The sequence below is a fragment of the Pseudochaenichthys georgianus genome, chromosome 6 (genome assembly GCF_902827115.2).
Source record: "Pseudochaenichthys georgianus chromosome 6, fPseGeo1.2, whole genome shotgun sequence".
NCBI classification, from domain to species: Eukaryota; Metazoa; Chordata; class Actinopteri; order Perciformes; family Channichthyidae; genus Pseudochaenichthys; species Pseudochaenichthys georgianus.
In genome coordinates, this window is record NC_047508.1 from 30,140,091 (window position 1) to 30,165,185 (window position 25,095).

The following is a 25,095-nucleotide window of genomic DNA, read 5'->3' on the forward strand; positions in this document are numbered from 1 at the left end:
ACACACTTTGGAAATGATCAAACTGAACATCTGTAGAATAAATGTGTTTTATTTATAAATGAAAGCAAACTATAGATCCAGCCAGGGAAGAAATTTGATTTCTTTTTTTATATAAAAATCATACAAATTATTATCTGTGTTACAAATGGTAAATAATATGTCATTAACATTGTTGACAAATAGTGTAAACAACGTGTACACATCAAATGTTTTGGTCATCGGTGTTTGTTTGTTTTTTGTCACAGATTGTAAGGTGATTAAAATGGAAATGTACAGTCCATGTTGTGATATTGGTGTTTATTCCAAGCACACAGCCATGTTCAATCCAGCATCGTATCATCATAAATCGTTGTGGTTTGTCCAGTAATAAGCTGCGGTATCTAGGCAGGTTTTTGTCAGTTAAAAGTGAAAGACAGTTGTAACACGGTGAACCATCACACACATTTTTCTGAAATGATTTTGAAGTAGGGCAGGTCAGAGCTGTCGTCCTGACATTAACATCTTTAAATCTTCTCAGTGCACCATCATCTGTTCAAAGAGATTTAAAATGTCCTTTTTTGTTCCGTATATCACATTAAACAGTGCACTTTTGTCCAAATATGTAAAAATGACATCTACACTATACAGTGAAGAACAAAAGGAAATGTACCAAATACAAGAATCAGATACATTTTTAAAGATCCATTACTGTGTCAATACATTATTTTCTTTATCAAAAACATTGTGTTGATTAAACCAACAGAAAACCATATGTTCTCTTTTTATTCATCTATTATAAGTTTGATTGTATTCATTTTAAGGAAATAAATCCTTGGTGGTCACATTATCTCATACATCATTACATTAAAAAAAGTATTGCTTAACAAATGTTAATTAATCATAAAAGTATTATTCCCTTTTTGGGTTATTTTGGTACATTTTACAAAAAAGGATAAATGAACAAACATTGTGCATTTACAAATATTACATAGCCTACTCCCTTCTTGATTCAGAAATAATAATGTTTTTTTTGTTACCATCTAGTTTAGTGTATTCAGGAATATGAGCATGGCTATGTGTACAGGGTGCAGATTAGGAGGAATGTCTTTGCCTTCATTATCTGCATAGGCTATAAGGGAAATGTTAAACAGTGCAGTGAGTCCTGCAGCTGTCAAATAAAAAGTCACTTAAGCGTAGGCTGCTGGGTCACAGCGTTACGTAATGGGAATGAATGGCAAGAGCTCATCTTGTCAAAGTGCTTTGTAAAACACAAATGACTCAAAGCAAGTGCTTATTATACACACACTCAACAACAGTCTTAACAAGGTCACCAGGACCACTTGTGAATTTCAATGTGACATACACCTGATTTTACATACTCACAGCTTTAACAGAAACAAAGTCATAAAATAGATTGTATAATAACTGTACAAACATTTCACCATAGTTACAATGAAAATACAGTGGATTCTTAAAATATTTACAAACACAAAGCCGTCCCTCTACGTCTCTCAGTTCTAACAGTATAAACTCGTGGCAGTTGCTTTACAAGTCATTTTCCTATTGTGCTAAGTCAGGTGAGCTGACCCTGAGTCTGAGGAGCAGTCCAAAAATAAAACAGTAGTGACCAAAGGTTGAAGGAAAATAATAATGGGACATAAGAGGAGAAGTAGTTTACAGACTGGGCTCTCCAAAAGTCTTCCTGCACTCCATGACTCCTGCTCCTGGGGGCCGGTCACAGTTGTGTGTCAGTTTTACCTGGTTGGGGGTGAGGCGATCATATGCCAACTTGTACTCCCGGTCAAAAGCATCTGCAAAGATGTAATAGTTTGTTAAAAATGTGGACGTCATATGTGATTTAACTATATTTGAAAACCACGAAAATAACAAAGAGTAGTTTATAGCAGTGACAATGATTTTGTGAGGCTGTACGTCACAAAACCCGTTGCAGAGGCAAGTTCAATGCTAACGTTAGCATGCTAACATGCTCAGACGGTCAATGCTAACATGCTGACGTATAGCGTGTTTGCAGGATAACATTTGCTGATAAAAGCACAAATGAATCCTTCCGGTAAATGAGATATTTCACAAGATAATAACAACTTTGACCTGCTGGTGGCAAGTAGAATAGTCAGGGGTCATTACATTCAGTAGGATTATCTGGGCTAAATGGTTAGCTGTTCCATATTTCACAGCAATCCATATAACAGTTTAAGAGATATTTCAAGTAGTTGACAGAGCGCCAGACAGACAGCTGACATGGCTAAAAACAGGACATCATGCTTTTGAACTTACTGATATTAATGTTGTTCTTTCCCAAAGCCACCAGAGCGAGGAACAGTAAGTCTCGGTACAGGCTCCTTTTTGTATAAAGAAAAGAAAAACATTACACTTTGCATACACATAATCTGTAATCCACAGAAAGCTTAATCCTTTATTTCCTCACCTCTGTCTTTTGAAGCCCAGCTCTGGCCCAAGCAGCTGAATGATCTGGCTCATTGGCTGATAGACATCACTTTTCTTGATGCTCCTCACAAAACCCTGCAGGAGCTCCACAGTAAAGAGCTGCCCTTCTTCACACAGCCCAGAGCGAACCAGGGAGTTTGCACCTGCACAGATCAAGAGATCTCCATCACTCAGGATTCTAAGAGTAAAGTACTGATAAGGTCGGAATGATTTATAGGTTTCCTGAACTGAATAATGCGTGTTTTCCTGGTTACTTCATGCATTATTTAATTTACATGTAAATATATGACCTTGATCAAACTTGCCAGCAGAATATAATCTAAAGCCGATTTAACTTTTGAAACATAATTAAATAAATGACATCAAAACAAATGTTGTAACTTACAATGTGAGTTCCACAGGACATAGCAGGGTTGGACTTTGTCTTTGTGCAACTTCAGGTTGTCCCACATTATCCTCACAAGCACCTGCTTACTGTCCTCATATGAAACACTCTGAGGAGTCTGCAGGGGTGAAACATATTAAGCGATTAATACATACTCTGTATGTAACAACCCTAACAGGAAGAATACACAAAAAACGTTTAGTCATGGATAATAATTTCGTTTTCATTTGTTTAAAAAATTGAGAGAAAATGGCTTGTGTCAATGTTCTGCTCTTATGCATTGCTTGGTTCTGTCTACTACCACTAGGAGTCACTAAAGAACTTTCTTCTTTCTTTGAAAAGAGGTTTGAAGTAGTCGTTTGACATTCGGGAAATACACTAATTTACTTTCGTGGAGAGAATTACAGAAGAAGATAGATTCCAATCTCTTGTCGGACTTCATACAGATGTAAGAGTGTTATCGATATGCACATCTAACTCGACAACAAAGTGAGAACGGCAAACTTCCCGAGCGCATTTTACAACAAATGTCAAACCATTGAGTTATTAAAATGTTGACTTGTGGGTCTATCCACACAATTTATATGTGGGTGTGCATGACAGAGGCCTGCGTGTCTACCTGGTCTCCGTGGCTACAGTGCTGGGAGGCGAGGATGAGGGCGGGCAGGTTACTGGGCAGCTCCAGCCTCCTGAAGTACCACACCAGGTTCCAGAAGACGATGGGGTGATGGTCCACAACACTCGGGGAGGAGATGGCCTGGTCGCCCTCGTTCACCAGCAGGCTCTCCAGCTCTTTCCACAGGACCAGAGGACTCAGGTAGGGCACCGTCACCGGGGGCAACCCTGCCCTCTCGCTGCTCCCCTGTTCTTGCCCGGGACCTTTAGAGAACTGAGCTGCATCGTCTGAAGAAGACTTTTTGGTCTCGGGATTGAGAGTCGCTGAAGTGACTTCCCCTGTAACAGGGTTACTCTCCTTAGAAGACCTGAGAGGAGACGCAGAGAATATGAATTAATGATTAAAGTCTGAGTGTGTGTGCATGTGTCAGCACATTTCAAGTCAGCTAGCCAATACAAATAAAACAATCTAGCATATGAGATCAAATACATCCAACCTTATATTAGCAGTAAATTCAGTGAATTGATTTAAGTACTATGGGAATATATAGCGTATACTGGTGAGTGTAAAGTGAGAATGTACCTGCTGTGTGGTCTCAGGTCTTTGATTTCTACATTGAGGAAAGGCAGGAAAGCTGTGCCACAGAAAGGACAGGTGCTGTTCAGGTTGGAGTCATTTGCTGTCCATCCGGCCATTATCTCCTCGTCGTAGACCAGACAGTCACACGTCTTACAGAGTGAACAGCTGGACATCAGCACCTGGATTAAGAAGCAGAAGAGACAATGTAACATTCAATCATGAGACTCTGAGATAGTGTCCAGATGAGAGATTTATATAAGAGAGTAATTTACCTCTATGGTGTAGTTGGGAGTGGGTTGGAAGCATCTGGTGTCGGGGGAGGAATCTGGAGTGTGAGGAGTTTTAAAAGGAAGTGCCAAACCACCTGGATACAATGAAGGATTTTACAATTAGACACACAAGACAGAGCCAAGATTCAAATTACGATTAAAGCTGCATGTCTGGATTAAATACAGCAAAAGTGGAGAAATTAAACTAAGCGGCAAATCAAATCAGACTTTTGTTTTGTTTTGCAGGTTAGCAATCTTTATTTGAAATTGGTGTGTATGGGTTTGTTTAGGTAAGTATGCATGCACATGTGCATGTTCATGTGTTTATCTTTAGCATTGGTCCTGTGGCTGGGTGCAGAGCAGCCTACACACTGAATCAGCTCTCACCGCTGCTGGCCTAGTTTGAACCGAGCAGCCGACGCTCTCCATTGAGAACAACTCTAAATTTAGATCGTAAAAGTGTTTTGCTGGGATCCAATGCAACGTTAAAGCAATTTAACAAGCATGGCTACAAGCTATGACTTCTCACATTGTTGATGCTTTTGTAAAGGCTGCCAACTGCTCTTAATAAAGATGGATTGTGTTGTTCGTCTGAGGCAAACATCTTAGATTCATCGTTAAACCAAAGCTATAGCAGTATTATTCCAACAATATATTAAAGGAGGTGCAACAAACCTGAGAAGGAGTTGTGTCTGAACACTCTGTCAGGGGTGCTCGGGCTGCCCAGGTTGGCATGACCTACAACCGGGCTCCTCCTGAGGCGGGACACGCTGCCGTGCTGGGGGGAGGTGAAGCCGTCTGGGTCCAGACAGGAGTCATGATCAAGCAGTGAGGAGCAGTCCGCCTCTCCTGACGTCAGTGAGCAGACACTTAGCCGGTCACTGTTTGCATCCTGTATGGGAGAAGAGAAATATCAATAGGGGTAGCTTCATCAGCAGATACATTGGTAAACGTAAGGTTCTCCACTACCAACCTGTGTCAATGAAGTCTGTGAGGACAGACGGGAGTAGAAGCGACTGGCCTTCTCAGCCACGCCCTTCCCTGCTGATAACACGCTGCTCTTGAAGATGTAAAGAGTTGGGGTGAACAGAGAGTCCATGGAGAACGATGAGGAGGAGGAGGGAGTAGGTGAGGACGGAGACACCAAGGAGGAAGGCCTCTCCCTGACTTTGGTACAAACACCCAGGGGAAGAGAGGGTGACGTCCTCAGCCTCTCTTTGGACCTGACAGGCAGCGGGAGGTGCGTGTTGGAGCGCAGCAAGGTGGAGGGTCTAGGCGAGGTGTGAGGCGACGAGGCGGAGCGAAACAAAGGGCTCGAGGGGTTCTGCAGGTCCATGCTGGGGGTGCGGCTGCTCAGGGGACTATTGCCATTATTCATGTACATCTCAATCTCCTCGGCGAGGTCGCGTCGGGCCGTGGGCGTGTCTCCATTCTCCTGATTGCACTCTGCGGCATCGGAGGACATCAGTGACAGGGGATCAAAGCCCTTCTGGAGTCCTGTTCTGCTCGCTGTCCCAGCACTGCAGCTGACACTCCTCTCCATTGACCCTCCTGGCCTCTCCGCTGCACCGCTGCAGCTGACACTTCTCTCCACACCGGGTTTCTGATCATCAGTCTCTGCCTCTTCTTCTTCTACACCGTGCAGTCTGTCAGCAGCTAGGTGATGCTGCTTTGTTGACCCTAGTTGAGGGACGGTTAGCCTTAGACTTCCTTGTCCATCTGACAAATCAAGAGATTTTGGCCTCTCTTTCTTTGGCAGACCTGCTCTGATATCTGTTGCCTTGCAGTTTCTTGTAGAAGGAGAGATGCTGCTGCCTGCAGCCTCAATCTCAGGTACTGAAGAGTGAAATTAAAATGAAATCAAATTATTAAGGCGATAGAAAATGAAAACATATCTGTGTGCATTTGGCACAACCATCCACACCTCTAAAATCTGAATGCTTGCATCAATTCAAAATCTTCAGTTTCTGTAGTGCAGGTGTTCATGCAAGAATAAAGCTACTGCATTTGAGTGAAGAAGAGTATATGTCAGCTGCTTAGTTCCTTAGAGGACAGTGGTCAATCTTAAAATATCTTGTATTCCATTTCCATCCCAAACAATTAAGTAACTCTGCTGATTTTTGTTGACCATTGATCACAAAAGCTTGAACAGAGAATACATCAAACATGGCAAGTTGTAATTAGGCACAGCATTCAACACAATACCTGTCATGCAAACAATCACCTGCTTACTTAACATATTCATCCATCAACAGTCTTTCTCAGGAACATCTAAATATAACAGCAAATGGACGAGTGGAGAATATACTACACCCACACTGCCATATGATCCCCCAGCTTTTAGAGAGTGCAGCTTTTAGAGGGAGAGAATTCGTTTTGCTGCCAGTAAGCTGTGATTCACTACTGCAGACATGGAGGCTAAGTGTCAACGATTAGAGATAGAATCTGATCCATAACTCACTGGACTGCCTCGGTCCTTTGTCTTCCACCGATGGTGTGTTGTCACTATCTCTGGTGCACATCCTCTCTTCCTCTTTGGATAGTGAATCGTAGCCTTGGTCTGACTGTCCACCTGGAAAAGACAAGAGGTTTTACTCTCCTGTTGTATTTGTTCTCCTTTCTAAGTTTCCTCTTTTAGAAGAGTGAATCAGAAACAAGCTATTCTTGGATTGCTTTATATGTGACAAGTGATCTGAGAGTTTTTCTTCAACAGAGTGCAGTCATAGTCCATACAGCTCACATCACACAGCACTCCCAGAATAGAAAAGCAGGAGCAGCAAGAGAGGAATGGACTCTTTGAAAAACGTCATCATATTCACAAGGTCGAACTGCATAAAGGTGTACAAAGCGTGTTATCCTCACAGAGTTTCTCATTTATACAGTTGTTTTCTGCTAAGAAATACAAAACTAGTTGTAAGCCAGATTCACATCCATGGTATTGTTATTGTTTTATCATACTGATAGACAGACATAAACCCTGTTGCATTTACTGGCCTTTAACTATTAGTCAGAATGTGAGGCAAAGGACAAAATAATAATCTAAGTATTGCCAAAGGAACCAATCCATTTAATGTCAAAGTCTGATTTACATGTTTTGCATAAAGACAGGACAAACTTGCATCATGCTAGCTTGTTCCCAATGTTTATTTATGATTTTTTTTACAATGTTTGACATGAGAATGTTTTGTCTACAAATGGTTTTCCATTCCTCCACATAAAATATGATAATAAGAAATGTTGTGCATATTATTGTTCCTCAGCACCTGTAAAGATGTTATGGATGTGCTTATGTCGCCACAATCACTTATGACATTTGATTAGCCTTTAACATTTAGCACAGTGACATTTAGGTAGACAATTTGATGAATTCTGATAACTTCTAAGGTGGTGAATTCAATCAAATTATATTTTTCCAGAGTGAAGCTGAGACACGAGTAGCAATGGTCACACAATTAACAGATGAGAGTGATAAAGTTCAAAACGAGGGAAGCAAACTCTGGTTTCTTACCTGTACTAAATCCATCATCACTGGAGTCCATTTTAGTGAAGTCCGTGTCAATGGATGTGCGCTCTGCAGAGTCATTAGCACTGTCCAAACTGCCATGACTGACTGTGTCAAGATCACTGCCGTCTGCAAGGAGATAACAGAAAAGGATGATTAAAACACATGACGTACCAACAGGATTATGAGACCTGAGCCCAGCTGGTAAAGAGCTGTGTGTAAACAATCACTGAATGGTGCTGCAATCGTTATCACCAAATGCAAAGATACACAGGTGCTTTGAATTCCACATAGCTGTAATTGGGATTGAACTACAAAGGAGATATCCCAACTCAAAGGAGAGCCAAATGGAGGTTGAACAAATCACATACTGCACATTTTCAGTTCACTAATTGTAAAATCACTAAAGAATTATTTTTGAAATAACTAAAAGACCATGCTACTCTAAACGTTGTATACAATCCTCTATGTAAAAGGGAATTAATTCCAAATGAACTCTCAAGAACAAAAACAACAAGGTTGCAGTATGTGCTTAAAGCATGATGCTTTCATCAGAGCCCCTTCAACATCATTCATTATGGTAATGAGAGTAGGACTGGGAATTAGGGACCAGAATAAAGATGGACCTGTGTGCTGTGTCTGCTGGGGAGGAAAACTTCTTCACTCTGTTTAATGAGTGTCATTAAAGAAAACAGGGGCTGGGAATGGTATGTGCTGGAGGTGGAAAAAACCTTCTTATTAGACCAGAAAAGAAGAAACGACTGCTCGGATCATACTCATTTCTAATAATTAAAAACATCTTGTGAGAAAGATTCTATACTTTCAGTACTAGTTGGAAAGTAATTATTCATGAACTTGTAATCTTAAACAAAGTTAAAACCTGATAAGTCTTAGGTAGACCAATGACTACTGGTGTGTTTTGGTGTTTTAAGGCAGTCAGTGTGGGAGTTTATGATATATTATGTATGTTATCATATTGGGCAATAGGCCTGAAACATGCTATGGTTGATAACATACCATACAGTATGTGATTGATTAATTTGTTTACAAAAGAGTGTTCTTATTATTTCTAATCTTACTTATATATGACTGGCACATTTTAAATGAATAAATCAAAGTTCATATCTAACCGTGTGTTTTTAATAACTTAAAGGTGGGGTAGGTAATTTTGGAGAAACCAGCTTGAGTGCGCTAGAATTTGAAAATACACAGCCGGAAACAATCTGCCACTTCCTTACAGAGCCCCTCCTCCAACACACACGAACGCGCACATGACCAATGAGGGCACGAGATAAGTTTGTGCACAGATGGAAGGCTGACAGGCAGGTAGGTCATCCAGTTACTTTAGCCGGGCCGGCTAAAATGATTGGTCGTGCTTTTTACAGTACCACGGCTTCCACAGATGACATTTTTTTATGGATTTTTTGTCAAAGCATTTAATGTATTCATTGCTATCAGGATGTTAAGAGCATTCCATGGAATATAACAAAAAGTATATCTCGAGCCGGTTTCTCAAACGTACCTACCCCACCTTTAAGTAATGACTGCATGGAGCATAATTCGACAGATGTTTGTTAAAGAATTGCTTAAAAATGGAACATTTAATTATCTGAATAAATCGTAAGAAAGGGGGTACCACATATCAGATATCAGTACTGTGGGTGTATATATATATATATATATATTTATATATATATTTAATGCATCCCAGTGTCATGTCATACATTTTCCTACCTGAAAGCTGAAGATCTCTGTGCGGCGTCTGTTGTTTTTTCCCCACTCGCTTGAACTGGAGCACACCTAGGACCACGTTCCTCAGCTTTCCCCACAGAAAGTATCCTCCTCTGGTGGTGGAGGGCCATGTGCTCTCCAACACCGCCTAGAAAAAAAAATTTGTTTTTATTTAAACGAATCTGTCTGACTTAAGAGTCAGATCAGTTGGTGTATTTCATCCTTATGTGGATGTACAGTAGATACACCCACCTTGTTGTAGTACCCATAGGTGATGGCGTTGGGTTGAACTCCAGATTTCTTCATCTCAAACAACACCTTGACAGCGAGGACTGGCTGGCTGTGCTGCCCACACAGCTGCAGTAGCACACGGTAACACACCTTGGACAGAAGACACCAGGATATTAAACTTCATATACAATGCTTAATGTGTATATAGTTGTGTGATGTCTTAAACAGTTTCTCACCTCATCTGGAGCCTGCAACTTCTTGTCCTGCATTTTCCTCAGCACATCGTAAGCTGTACGCAGAGCCCGCACCTTTGAGTGACAGGTGTCAACAAAGCCTGGGAGGCAGATGAACCAGAGGCCATAGCAGTGGCGCAGCAGACACTTGGACCACATCTGAGGCATTGAGGAATAGGTTTTGGCCATCCTTTGAGCTGATTTGATCTCCTGAGAAAGAAAAAAACATCACATGTCGGGATCATTTATCATCCTCTAGCAACCCCATTGGCATTTTGCATTAACGATTCTTGTCGCCATGATTGTGGAGAATGAATGCAGCAGTAAAATGAGCTAAAATCTTAAAATAACAAACGTTAAAAAAAAGAAAGAAATACTCTCAAATAAGTATCAGATTGAACAATAAAAAGGTACGTTGTGTTTTAAAATATCAAAAAAATAAAAGACAGGGAAAACAGGGAGCATTTTAGTCTTTAGAAATTATGTTTATAGATCAATAAAACCTTCTTCACCTCTAAGACAGAATCTATTTTAAATCTCTCACTACTCTAATGGCTGACCTGCTTAGAGCGCCTGAAGATGGCCGTGGGGCTGGCTGGGCTGCTGTGACGTGAGGTCATGCCGGCTGAAGGAGGATTTGGTCCGTCCAGCGGCTCCAGTAGCTCAGCGTTCAGCACAGGGAATCCAGAGTAGCTGCAGAAAGACATAAAATCACTCATTGGCACATAAACTGAAATAGAGAACAATCCAACATGAACAGTGGCAAACCGAGTGACAAGCACAATAGTTTGTCTGACACCCTGTGAGCTTGAACACTGACATATCTATCCTAAAGTGAGGCTCAAAATAATCACAAATCCCTTAAGCAGTAACAAATTCTGCAACAACAGAGACATTTTACGGTATGCACCCAGGGTCGATGAGAAGTGCGTGTCAGACAAAAGAAACAGCCCATCTTAAGAGATTTATCTGTGGTACCTATAGCACAGAGGATGCTCCTCTCCCTGTGGTAGTGGGGGCAGCTCCGGAGGGTTGACGTACACCGTGTGCTCGCTACGATGGGATTCATCTAGCTCCATCAGTCTGGTTTCCTCTGGTCGCTCACTGTCCATCTGGGTTTCGAGAGAAAAACATATTTGTAATTTTCCCCTCTGTTTTGTCTTCTCAGCTTTCCATGAAACACAATGCAGCCTGGGGGCTTTTGGGCATCTGATACTGTCTGGGCCCTCTGATCAGATCAGTTGTGAGGGTCACTGAGGACAAACAGATGTCAGTAATGAGTCCATCTACATCAGAAATATGGCTCGTGCCCCATTTCCATTTATCTAAAGGGCACTGCCAAGTCTGGGGGTTGATAATATGTTTCCCAAAAGATTGAATGAATCCAGGCTGCAGTGACCTGGACAAAATGAATGCCATGTTTCTCTAGGGACATGAAACAATTCAATTGTACCACTTTGTCAGCAGTGCTTCATATTAAACTGCCACATTTTCTTCAGCTCAGAACTGAGAGATCTACTATAATATGGAGACAAATGTAGAAACCTTTGCCTTCCTGTCTGACTTAGCAAAAAGACAACAGTAGCACTCCTTTGTGTTGCATTACAAGGTATAGCCACATTCTCTTTTAGGAGAAAATCTTGACAGAAAGCTTTATGGGAGATCATAAAAAGCCTGCTATGCTGATGTGCACGAACTCGGCTTATCGGAATCTATTACCAGCTTATCTTGGACACGAGCGTCACAAAAACGTTAATATTTTGTCAGCTGCTGAATACCCAGTGCTACTGCGTTACAGGATTTGTTCCACTCAGTCAAGTGGATGATTCTGTCAGCTAACTCTCTTTGACCCTCGCTTCGATTCTGCTGTGCCCTTCCTCTTACACCCAAGAGGTCTTTCTCAATCACACACTCTTTGTCAACCTCAGCAGCATTGACACTGAATGAATCAATGCTTCCACTTCTCAATAACAACCGCAATGACCACTTTAACAGGACTGTGTGCAGGATGTAATCGCGACTTCCTGATTGCACAAGTTTGTAAGAACAGAGATGTTTTTTGGAGGATAGTGCAATGTTTTGTCTTTTTGTATGTGTTACAACACATGTGTGGGCAGGTTGTGTTCAAAGCTGTCAAATCCTCAAATGAATAACCCTCTCACTAACAATTAGCGGGACAACATCCTCTGGGATTTCTTCAAAAAAAACATTTTGACAGCTAAGGATAATCGCCTCCGTCTTTCTCTGTCATTCTTCTGTCTTATAATTTAGAGAGACTCTAAGTGCATAGTCATCTCAGTGAAAGGCGAGCACAAATGATTAATTCCACTGTGTCAGCCTAACATCAGAGTCTTGAACAGTTCGGCATGACCTCTCTGTGCTTCATTATGGCACCTAGTTCAATAATGCAGATAGCTGACACACACTGACAGCTAATGCACATCCTCACATCCAAGATGTCTCCTGCACTTTTAGCTCCACTCCCTTCCCCTCACTTTGGTTTATTCAGTACAGAGAGACAAAATACTCTGGGCTGAGTCACGCGCCAAGAACAAAGGAAAACACTTACAGCTAAAAAGGGAAAACTGTTTGAAAAAAGAATGAATTTCACAAACATAAAAGCTTCAAGACAAGCTCTTACCTTGCCTCCAGTGGTGTATAGCTACCAGGCAATAGGCCATGATGACAAACAGAGCAGCAGAAAAGACAAAAGGCAGAACATCAGAAAAGAAGAAGAGGAGGGCAGTAGTAGAAATTGCAGAAAAGAAAACACAAAATAACTTGAAGTAGCTGAGGATACTATAGATTAGAAAAGCTCAGCATTGATGTTCAGACCAGGCTCAAGGGATATGCTTATTACAATTTAAATGTATTTGTTTATTTCGATTAGTTCCTGTTATTTACTTATTAAGGCCTTAAAATTAAACCAAGACCTTAATTAAGACATCCTAATTGAGAGGACAGCAAGTGATTAATCTTGCCTCTGAATGCCTCAGCTGTGTCTCCTATGGGACCAGGTGGAGGCCAGACGATATATAGTTATTGAGGAATTTGTTCCTACTTGTTTTGATGAATTGTCTCTGACACAAACAAATCCATAGTAAAGATTTGCTCCTCACCTTATCAACACACTCATCAAAGAAGGCCAGGCTGGCGTCTTTATCACTGACGAAAGAGCACTCCTCTATGAAACGGCTGAACATTTGAGTCTTTGTCACGAGGGAGTAAAACCTTTGGTGGGAGCGGTCTCTGCTCTTGAGAAAACCTGTGGCACAAAAGACATTATGTCATGACATGTGGGCATTGATATAAGATTACAAATTATTGTACATTTAGTCATCAAGCCGGTTTGGAACGTTAGCGGGGTCAACATGCAGGCTTAACCAACATTTACAGGAAATGAATACTGTGATATGAAACAATTTGTTCTCGGCTGCTCCGCTTGCATAAGAGCACACAGATGTGAGGGGACATTGTGCTGCTAATCATGGCCGTTTCCCCGGTTTGTCATCCAAGCCTAATTTCCACTGAGGCTTCGGCTAAATCGCTAGAGCAATTTCAGCTGTGATTTAGGCCAAACTTAGATGAAGGAGCACTCAGACCTTAACCCCCTGTCCTGCTTCAGCCCTGAATCACGTATAGGCATGACAAAAATAGCTTGTCAGCGTGTTTTTGTGATTGAATAAGGTAAGGTATTGCAGTTAAAACTGAAGTGTACCTTGTATGTCGAAGAGGGAACTGGCATCGGTGGTCTTTTCAGAGGGGGCTTGTGTGATGGGCAGCAGGCAGGAGCGGTAGCCTCGCAGGATGGCCGCCATGAAACGCAGGAAGGCCTCCTGGATCTCCAGCTCCAGAGTGTGGAGGCTCTTCCCCCCGTTGAGCTCACTGTCAGTCACTGTGTGCTCCATATGCACATCCTCACGGTTCAGCTGACCGCCTGAGGGCACACGACAACACATTATGTAGAACGCATGAGCACATGAACAACAACAAATATGCTAATTTAAAACCATCAAAATGAAGCACAAAATATTAAGAAGTTATTGTTGTTATCAAAAAGGTTGGGTGTTATTTTTTTAAACGAGCACATAACTCACATAAGTTTGCCAAAATGACAGTTATTTATTTTACCTTCTAAAATGCATTTGTCATAGTGAAAAATAATGCTGACAACCAGCATAAACTAAGCCAAGGTAATTTGTTACAATGCTAACTTGATGATGTTTGGCTTTTGTTTAATTATCTATTTATTCATTTATTTATTTATTCATTTAGTTCTTTATTTTAATATTTATAATATAACATAGGATTTCATAAAGTATTTTTAAAATAGTTTATACATTATTCAAATATAGGAATAGTAGATAGGATTACTTAAAATATAGTACCTTATATTTCATCTTTTTTCGCATTAGACCCTTGCGGTTTATTCTTAAAAATCCTTACCCTTACCCACCCTCCATTTTCCCTCTGCTGGTCTATGGCCTTGTAAAGGGTAACGGGGTACAGAGTCGCTTAGATGAGCGGGGGAGTGCATCTGACGAAGAGATAGGTTGTTGTGCTCCCTATCTCTGTTTCTTATCCTATATCTAATAGAACTGCTCGGGTCTTGATAGATTGAGTGGGGAAGTTCATGAGATCTTTCTAGAGGGTTATCAAGAATAACTTTTATCCAATGACCTTTCCCCTCTCTGTCTGTGTCTGTGTATTCTCTTGTTCCGATTAACCCAGCCAAATCTTTTTTCTTGTTTTGTATCTATATCTACGCCGGGATTCAGAGTCGAGGCTGATCCTCTTGCTGTAGTCCTGTGTCTTGGATCCTCTATCCTGAGTTCTGGATTAAGTCGTGGACTTCGGGTCGTGGCTGAACCTGTCTCTGCGGTCCTGCCTTGGGTCTCGTCATGCTGCTTCCCTGATGACATCCTCGTGGATTCATCTTCTTATTACAGACACATGCATTTCCTAACACTCGGTCTATATGCTGTAAAATGTATTATCTCTTCGATTTACACACGGCATCTATTGCACGTCTGTCCGTCCTGGGAGAGGGTCTAAGGATAGAGGGTGTCGTTTTTCTCATACTGATATTCTGAACAATCTGTGCTGTTGTATTTGCTGTAAAGTGTCTCTACTGTAGGCTATTTTTATTATATGTACAGCACTTTGGCTCGACCAAAAATCGTTTATAAATGTGCTATATAAATAAAACTTGATTTGATTTAGCATGTTTATTGTTTATCATGTTCAGCGTTGTATTTGAATGTGTAAGCAGGACAATATTACTAATGAAGTACAGCTGAGCAAGGGTAAAGTCATTAGTTTTTCAGGTATTTACCTAAAGACCAAGAACTGGACAAACGAATAAATATAATATAAGGAGTGCTGTGCCCATTTGGCCGATTGCTTCTTTCTCTCGAAACCGCTCGAGACACTTTCACACTCGACACTGTACTTCCTTGGGTCGTCTCAAATGCACCCACTGAAGTGTGAAGTTGATCGGATAAACGATTGTCAAGAAACTGAAAGACTTCTTGTAACATGATGACTCGAGAGAAAGATCGGAATTAATTCTAAAAGCTGTACTCTATTTTGTGCCAATCATTCTCGAAAAGATATGTATTTCAGGTGATAAATGAAGACAATGAAGATTTGGTGGTGCTAAAGGAAGCTATAATCAGCATAAAAAGCACCCTACTGCAGCCAGAGACAATGCAATTCACTTTGCAGGTATTTGCAAAAACAAATACAATTTTAGATGATGGAACTGGAAGATAGGTTAGAGATCACAAAAGATTACAGTCTGTATTGAATGACTGTACCAAATGTCATGGCAATCTATTAAAAAGTCAGTAGTATTCATCCTCTGGGGACCAAGAGTCTGTAAACATTATTCACTCTGAACCAAAATTGTGGAACAACAATGCCAGAGAGCAACACAGCTTTTAGCAAGCAATTAATTTTTTTTTATACGTATCGTGATGTATGATAATTTTCATAATTTGTTCAGTTCAGCTAAACCACGGTGCGAAAGCAGGAAACATCAGAGATAAATGTTAATAGGCTGCAATCAAAGAGCTTCTTCCTAGGCTGGTAATTCATTTTAACAATGTTTAACCATCACAAAGGAGAAAATACATTGTAGGGAAGAGGCTGATATTTCTGTTTTTATAGACCCCAATACATTTAGCCACTTGATATGCTGAAATTTGAGTATAGGGGTGAAAGCATTTCTGGGAATTGCAGTAAATGACTAATCTAAGTACATCTCGATCAGGCAGGTGGAGCAGGAGCAGATGAAGACTAAATTACACTTTATATCTCCTGGGATGCACTAAACATTGTGGTTTCATATAGCAGTGTAAGCATCCAATGAGTTTCCTGTAAAATGGTCTGTAAAGGCTAGATCAACAGACTCAAGATCAATTATTCATCAATCCAAATATAAAAGGCCACATCAGCATCAGACTGGACTCACCCTCAGTGAGCTGCTGATAGATCTTATTCAGGGTATTCAGAAGATGTTTACAGGCTCTCCTGGGCAAGATTTTCCACGTTAAAGCCTTCTTGTCTTCTTTTCTGAAAGCACAGCATATGGTTTTCATTAAAGGGGAGGACAGTCAAGAAACATTGTAAAAAGATATAAGGAGGGAGACGGATTAAATGACATCAGCACTGAAAATGTAATCTTTTGCAAACAGCTTTTTAAATTGATGTGGGAGACCAGCATTAACCCAAATGTGCTTTTGTGTATAAAGAACATTTCACATTCCAGCTCATATCATTACATAAGACACTCTCACTGACAGTTACAGATAACCTTGGGAAGACCTTTCAACATCAGACATATAAAAACCTAAACCATGGGTAGATTATTTTTGGCTGGATGTTTTAAAGTTAAAGGTGGACATATATCACAGAGAGGTTGAAGTTACAGTAGAGGGGACTTACTGGGAGATTGTGTTTGTGTCCAGATCCACGCAGCTGATGTCAGATGGGGGCACATAAAGGTCAAAGTATCGAGAGTCCACACCCACAATGAAAGGGCAAGGACAACTTAGCACACCGGCCAGAGCCAGCGGGCACAGAGGGATGTACGGGCACGGCCAGTGGAAGGGGAAGATCATCTGAAAAGGATTATCAAAATGTACAATATGATCGATTCATACACGAGACACAAGAGATTTTGTGAGATCCTCATCAATCTTTCTGATTTCTTTAAATAATACATTGAAAGTCTCTGTGATGGCTCCCTGTGAGCTACAGCATCAATACCATTTTTTTTTTATTGGTTTTAAAGCTCTTAATGGTCTTGGGCATAGCTTTTTATCGGATTTGACCTATGAGCCCTCAAGAAGCCTCAGGTGTTCTGGTACTGGCCTTTTCATCAGACCCAAAGTGAAAACAAAGACAAACTCAAGACCCAGCTTTTTAATTCGTTTTTTCGCTGAATTGTATTTGATTGATATATTATTCTTATTTTATTCCTTTTTATTATTTATATTACATTTTTGGGGTTTTCTATTATTATTTTGTTCCTGATTTTTTCAGTCCTGCGTTTGTATTAAGTGATTTTTAAATCAAAAAGCTATGTGTTACTCTGGTTATACCTAGGAAGTGGGAGATAGTAATTTTGTATAAATTGTGGTTGGTTTGTGAAGCACTTTGAGTTAGCTTTGTGTATGAAAAGTGCAATACTAATAAAGTTTGATTGGATTTGAAATGACTTACAGACACGAGGGCCTCTGTAACACTTGTGAGCACAGCTGGGCGCAGGGAGTGAACCAGGATCTTGTGCTCGGTGACGGCCAGCACCAGCAGAGTGGCTGCATTCTTCGGGCCCAGATTCAGCAGTAATGTGGACAGACTCCCACCACTAAAAACACAAATCAAACAAATGGTTTTAAATTAAAAATTCATCAGATATAGAATGTGTTGATGTAATAATGTGGTATGTTAGTGATGTTTCTTTACCTGAGAGGCAGTGGAGAGGACACAGGTTGGCTCAGCATCAGACTGTCATGTGGAGACAGCTGTGGAAGACACACAGGAGAGTGTTAGAGCGGGAAGGGATTAAGCTCACAACTACAGCGGGATTAAATACATTTTAGTCAAACAAAATGATGCAAGCATTCAGATTTGAGGACAATTTCACATTTTGAGCTCACCTGCACGAGGATGCGTGGTCTCTGAATCGAGGGGAATGGCACATTTTGCATGAAGTGAGAGATGTGCCTGCAAGTAAAATAAAAATTACTCAACTAAGCAATAAGGGCAAGACAAAGACATTTGAACGCAGAGGGACTGACAGACATCAACAAAGAGAATGAAAACAAATCTTACTTTTCAATAGGCAGGGCATGTGGGCCAGAGATGGAGTATCTGTAGAGGAAAGTGAGAAAGCTCCTGAAGGACTGGAAGAAAGGCCAGTGGGAGAGCAGACAGATGCTCTTGTTGCTGTAAACACTCCGGCTCCCATCAGACCCCAGATCAGAGCTTGCCATGCCGAGCTGCGAACGCTGACGCTCAGACAGATCCTCCTCTGAGAAAGGCTCATAGAACTGGATGGCCGCTCCGTACACCTGCAAGCAAAAAGATCACAATGTAATCTGATCATCTGAATAACAAGTATCCAGAACAAGCACAAGAACACAGATCAAAAAGACTTGCTAACATCCTGATGCAAACTTCACAAATTAACAAGCCACAGCAGTCACAGGTCCATTGAAATAACTTATTCAGGTAAGCTGTTGTGGCTGCTTCACAAGAGAGTTTTCATCATAATAAATCAGCTACATTTTCTTATCCGTCCTTGGAAGTTGTTCCTCCCAAATAAATAAACAGAAGATTTCAGGCGTAAAGTATCAGGGGACTCGTCTGCAAACTAGAGGTTGCAGGGAACAACAGTGAGCACTGAGGCAGTCAGCGTTTAAAACGTATGTGACAGCCCAAGTGGTGCATGAGCTATCCATTATTCAAAAGATGAACTGCAAAAAATATTTTATGCTGCATTGCTTTCACAGACTTCAGCCTTTTAGTATTCGAAACACAACCCGTAGACCATTTTTGATTCCAGTCAAGGCCTGAAGTTCATTACAATTGTCTGATTTTCTACGAAAAAGTACTGCAGTTCATCAACAAACTAATCCATGAGGGATTATAACGCACAGGGAGGAAGTTGGAGAGGCTGGCTGAAATGATGCAATTAAGGGACAATTTAGTTTTTGAAAAGCAGAAATCTAATTAATGAATGATGATGTAAATAAAAATCGCATGTCTCTGAACAGAGTGGTGGATCCTTGTCAAAATCAGTATGAATGTTTTTGTGTGTTTTGCAAAGGCAAAACTAAATATGTCATTCTGAAAAGGAACATTATTATTGGTAACACAAATGTAAGGAGGTTGTTTTACCTTTTCTCCAGAGGCACCCGTCAGTACAAATGTGGAAAAAACAGGCAGGGAGTGTTTGGTGTGTGCTGGCCAACACTCGACCATTGCCCCCATGGGCAGGCAGAACATAGGCACGGACTCGGGCAGTGGGAAGGACTCATAGTCCTCTTCAGGGTACCTACACAGCAGACCTGGACACCAATACACAAAATACTGTATGAAACAGTTGTCATAACTCCATTGTATTTTCATTTACAGGCAGAATACATGAATGAAATGCCCTCGTTGAGAATTCTTAAGCACTTAGCTCATAATACAAATTCTGCACACATCTTTACCTGCTTTGTATGCGATTGTGTTCGCTTTAGCCAGAGACTTCTTGTAACAAAGGTAGACTGAGGATCCCCACTGGAATAGGAGAGAAGACATTACAGATCAATCAAAACCTGCATTATTCATAAAGACACACTGGAGATGTTATTGTGTTTTCAGTGTGTTAACCAACCATGCTGCTGTTGAGGTTCTTGTCCACCTTGCAGAAGGTGTGGGGGGGCGTCTCCCCCTTGCCGGGGATGATGATGCAGACATCAGTGACGGCCAGTGAGGTGTGAGGCTGGCTCTTGGCTGCACGGCGGTAGGTGATGTAGATGCGCTGTGACGAGGAGCTGCTGATGTTGGCGGGGCGACCTGAGGGCGTGGTCTGGACGATGTGACATCCAGGTTTCAGTTTCTCTTTCCACTCATAAAGAATCCTGAAACCGAAAGACGTGTTGGGTAAGTTTGAAACAAGACATCTTAAAGAAATATCAGTGGAGTGCTCTGATAATGTATTCATGGAAGAGATGTCAAACTAGAGGATGTGTTTAAAGCAGATTAAAGTGACCCAAGGCAAAGAAGCGATTAGTGGTGCTTGCTGAGTAAAGGGTCAGTGACTGAGGATTACTACTTACCCAAGATCTGTCAGTGGGGGCTTATCTCTGCCTCGTTTGAAGCACAGGAATATCTGAGGGCCCCTGAGGCTGGCTGCATTGAGCTCTGCAGAGAGGCCTGAGGGGGTGCTTTCAACACAGGTGAAACCCGGGGGCACCTCTTCACCCAGGGAGCGGATCACCACAGCTACGTCGGTGATGGGGGCGTTTGGTTTCACAGACTTGGGATAGGCATCATCAAAGTGGAGCTCGTCCTCCAGAGGCTTGGATGAGTCGGTGAAACCGGCAACCACAAAGTAGTCGGCTACACGAGGCCCCTTATCCTCCATCATTTACCATTCCCACACTGTGGGCTGAAAAGAGAAGGGCAGTGAGGAGGGGGCTTCCGTTATGCATTTGAATGATACTGCTAGCTGTGGTCTTTCTTAAAAACAAAAGAGAAAATATGCATTCACCATCAGGAAAGTACCTCTCTGAGCATACTGTATTAATTGTCTCCCTGAATCAACACACAGACCGAGATTCCATGCAGCATGTACAATAGACATACGCTTTAACAATTGCATACTATATTAAAGAAACATCAGTATAATGAGAGCATCTGGAAGCATTTAGTGGGCATTCCTGTCTGCAAAAACACCATATTTCAAAAAGAAATATGGGTGGGCTTAAGACCACTGACCTCGCTATATGCCATGACTGATTATGTAAAATAAAACACATGCCTGTGTAGAAAGGGAAAAAAAAGTGTGCAGAAGGGAAAAGTACCAGAACAATTGAACATTGGTAAATGAAGAGGGGGTGCATCGAAGTGCAACGAAAGGTTGTTCTGAGCTCTCAGCAAGGTAATAATCAGACGACATATATTCTGCGCTCAACAATGTCGGGAAAAAGAAAGGAGTAGAAGAAGTGCCTGTGAGTCAGCTTGTTATTCTAGCTTCCTCACAAAGCCTGGAAGCGCTCTCTGCTCTGTGCTGGCTTATTGTGCTTTTGCTGAAGAGCCTGCTTTATCTCCCTCCGCAGGGGCTCCACACTCACCAGCACACTGATAAACAGCTGCCTGTTATTGCCCCACTGGGATGTGAAGGAGTTAGCATAAAGTTATTCCCCTCCTGTGCGCTGGATGTGTCACTGCGAGGACTCCTGGCACACGAGAAGCTGTGACCATATCTCAACCACTTAGGACTTTGGCTTTAAAGCTAATGGATGTGTGTGCTGTTCCCTGACTGGACGATTGATGGAGCAGGAAGCTAAGCACTGCTTACAGGCTTACGGCGTAAAACTCAATGCCAACATGAAAACATGGAAAAAAAGGAAGATAATCTATAGTAGCATGCACATATCTGAGCCTACCAGGAACCATAACACTATTCAGAAACCAGTTGCTACATTTGGAGACATATTTTCATGTTTCATAAGCCTGCTCATTTGCTCAGTACATCAGAGAGTTGTCTTTCATAATCATGAATTATCATCATAAGGTTGCCCATTAAGTTGCAGTGTTTTGTTTACGAGTGTTTTCCCTGATTAACTGGCTGACAGCTGTTCAGATGAGTTATTTTGTGCTCTGCAGTGTTGAGCCCTGGGGATATAACTGATGACTCAGCAAAACTGCAGAAAATGCTATATTTATAGAAATATATAGTTGCACTTATGGATAAAACAACTAGTTTTACTCATATTCACTCTTTTTTTTATTGTTATAATTATAATTTAGTTTCTATGTTAGTTTCTGAAAAACTGAAAGTTCTGTGAATGTTTACACTTAGGATGTGATACCATTGATGCTCATTTAAAAAAGGTATTCTTTTATAACTTTTTCATGTTGCTCCAGTTAAAAGTTAAACTTTTTTCTAGCACTTACAAACAAGTGGCACTAAAGCAATTTTACTGAGAAGAGTAATATTAAAAGACACCTTTTTTTAAATGTTCCATTTTGGTGTGGCTATAAAAGAAGACAAATGCTGTCAATTCCTATTATATCGAATTACTATTGAAGCGTTTTGACAGCAGATGATGTGAAGAAAATATACCACGTCACAGACTTCATATATGTGGATCAGTATTCCAAATAGATGAATGTATGTAGTTGGCAAGTATCATTTTGAGGATTTGTATTATTCAGGTCACTCAAAGATTCACAAACTTTCTATCGTCACTGTAAAAGCTTTCAGTCATGATGCAAATGCTGTTAAACACAACAGTTTTGATAAAGTATGAAAATCAACTGGCATATTTTCACTGCCAACAACCTCAAAGAAAACATTTCCCTTTTCCGTAGCTCCCTCCTTTTAAGTGACACATTACTTATGCCAGTCTATAATACCTCCTCTCCGTAGGTATCACATATGCTGCTAAATATAAAAGCGATGGCATGCTGGATGTGTCGTTTAATACTTGGAAGGTTCAGGATTAAATATAGATGTAATCTCTAGCTCCAACTACGACGACAGTACATCCTCTGCATCTATTCCTCCCCCTCAGGACTCGCATGCCCAAAATGATATCTAATCCTTGTCATAGCAACAACATCAAAACTGAACTAAAATTGTGAAAATGTTTCCCCTCTAGTGCTGAAACGAGCCGGGAACATGCAAGTTGTCTAACAGACCGGGTCGCTACCACCATGATTCTGTTCGAAATATACACCTAAAATTGAACAACTATAATAATAGTTTCTGTCTGTATTTATATCGAGTTAACTGTTGTCCATTAGTATCTGCGCTTCATATTGCTCTGCAGGCTGCACTACAATAGAAAGTTAGCCTATAACTGTCATTGTGTTGTTTGTACACGGTATTATATCCCTTCGACTGTTCAGTCCATCAGGCTAGATTAAAACAAATGTGTCTTCTTTAATCCTTTGAGACCTGCTTCAGTGAAAAAAGCCTATTAATAAACCTGACTCAAACACTCAATATTTCATTTTTCTACATAATTTTAAACTCTCTTCCTGCTCAATTATTGTAGAAAATTCCATGTTAGTCCATGACTGGAAGTGAGTCACTCAAGGCCTCCCCACAAACTGCAATCTTTTCATTCACAACCGTTTTTTGTTTGCTTTGAAAGCAGCACAAATAAGGACCCGGCGGATTTCCTCTTCTTGGCAGCTACCAGGCCAACTTCTCCATTCCACTAATGTTTTTATGAGTCACCTCCATCAGGATGTTTTGCGATTATGACAGATTGATGATATTTTGTACCACTTGAGCCATAATGTTCCCAACATTTAATTTCACCCTGAAGGAGCCAAGCACTTTGATTTTCTGAAAACATTACATGTCTGTATGTATTCCAAGGGCTTCATTTAAAAATATTGCTACCTCTTGGTTGTACCATTGATGGATATAAATAAAACCGTAGGATCTAGGGAAACATTAGGGACTCGACTAAAATCAGAAATATTATGGTTTATTTTGGTTCGCAAAACCAGTTTGTAAAGAACTGTCAGTTTTGACAAAACTGTTATTTGACAATATATGTTATTTATTCAAAAATTAAAGAGTGATACAATATTTCAAAATGCTTTCTTGAATGAAATGAAATTCTATAAGCAATGGGAGAAGTTTCAATTTTGTCATCCACTTCCACACCTTTGAATATTTCATACATGAAGGTTTATTTGTTCTACATTTTGCCCTAAATAGCCATGCAGGATTTTGAAATGTATCTTTTAGATTTAGATTTAGCCTCTCTTTACACTGCATGCAATGTTGTGATGTGAAATCAAGGCCTTTGGCTTCTGCACTGAGCATCACAGTGTTGTTGTTGTTGTTGTTGTTGTTGTTGTTGTTGTTGTAATGATGACCCCAGGGACAGAGGCAGGCTGCTGGACACTCAGGCTCTGCGGGGATTAAAGGGTTGTGCTAACAGCAGGAGGGGCAATTTGATCTGGAGAGGGAACCACCACCACATTTCACTCAGCATCTGTTCCCTCTTAGCCATAAAGAAAACCCCTCATCAGCCATTTGCATTCCTTATGTTTGACAGGGGAGACCCTGGCTGCTCAAAGAGGAAACCACACACGCCCAGGATAAATAGAGCAGAACGATGGAGGAGAAAATATCACAATGTGGTGCTAGAAAACATGCAAAAGAACCCTGCATTAAAAGCTTGCAACGTTGCATTTTATGCAATGCTTATATCTGGTCTACCACAAATCCAGCAAATGTGCCTTTAAAAAAACACAACTGACTGAAGCGGCCACAATACTACTGAGGGGGTTTCTCCTCTGTCCACATCACAAGAAGCCATCTTATGGAGCATCTACACAGAATGCAATAAAAAGAGCATCCATTACTTCTTTGTGATTAATTGACGCACACTACATCTAATAAATAACATTAAGCCTGCAATGCTCATTATAAAGCATTATAGTATTATTGCTAGACGACACAATAATATAATATGTTAACTGTGTCGGTCAGTTGTCAATCTTCCAACACGAAAATAATCAATCAAAGACCTCGTTTGAACCGCTAACAGACACAATCACAAACAAGATGACAGTATATAAGACACAATCGTGAAAAATACCTTCATAAGCGTGCGGGCGTCGTTTGTTTTTATTCTTAGTAAAAGAAGAATCTACTCACATCGCGGTTAAAAGATGATCAGTCGAATATGAGCCTGCGCAGAAACAAACCCCAGGTTTCTGTTGTAGGAAATATCAATCTTCAGTGGTTGCTTTGACTATTTGTATCACTGTCTTCATGTTTTATCGTTACAAAAAATGAAATGTACAGAGGACTGGATGAATGCGAACAGCCTGTGTAGTCCCGAGCTGCG

At 40.8% G+C, this 25,095-nt stretch overlaps 1 protein-coding gene across 2 annotated transcripts; it reads right to left on the reverse strand.

Moving 5' to 3' along the window:
• Positions 1 to 19: 19 nt before the first annotated feature.
• On the reverse strand, positions 20 to 25,095 carry dennd4a (DENN/MADD domain containing 4A). Of its 2 annotated transcripts, XM_034085031.1 has the most exons (30): positions 24,903 to 25,095; positions 20,329 to 20,660; positions 19,884 to 20,130; positions 19,717 to 19,786; positions 19,400 to 19,569; positions 18,332 to 18,570; positions 18,157 to 18,223; positions 17,963 to 18,021; positions 17,720 to 17,864; positions 16,940 to 17,115; positions 16,467 to 16,567; positions 13,710 to 13,928; positions 13,111 to 13,256; positions 12,633 to 12,653; positions 10,970 to 11,103; positions 10,552 to 10,684; positions 9,995 to 10,201; positions 9,780 to 9,908; positions 9,531 to 9,675; positions 7,803 to 7,925; positions 6,756 to 6,866; positions 5,268 to 6,130; positions 4,970 to 5,186; positions 4,298 to 4,389; positions 4,029 to 4,204; positions 3,450 to 3,813; positions 2,831 to 2,948; positions 2,426 to 2,588; positions 2,275 to 2,339; positions 20 to 1,790 (listed from the first exon to the last, which is right to left on the reverse strand). In XM_034085031.1, the coding sequence occupies exons 2-30, from the start codon at positions 20,637 to 20,639 to the stop codon at positions 1,654 to 1,656; spliced, it is 5,148 nt and encodes a 1,715-aa protein (XP_033940922.1). In that variant the 5' UTR covers positions 20,640 to 20,660; positions 24,903 to 25,095; the 3' UTR covers positions 20 to 1,653. The 2 variants fall into 2 exon arrangements, with proteins under 2 accessions (XP_033940922.1, XP_033940923.1); XM_034085032.1 differs by lacking the exon at positions 12,633 to 12,653.

Excerpts from the sequence above, each read along its gene's own strand:
- dennd4a (XM_034085031.1), bottom strand. The coding sequence starts at position 20,639 with ATGATGGAGGATAAGGGGCCTCGTGTAGCCGACTACTTTGTGGTTGCC. Across the intron at positions 19,570-19,716 it reads CACAATCGCATACAAAGCAG|GTCTGCTGTGTAGGTACCCT; the intron begins GTAAAGATGTGT and ends ATTGGTGTCCAG. Across the intron at positions 4,205-4,297 it reads CTCCCAACTACACCATAGAG|GTGCTGATGTCCAGCTGTTC; the intron begins GTAAATTACTCT and ends TTCTTAATCCAG.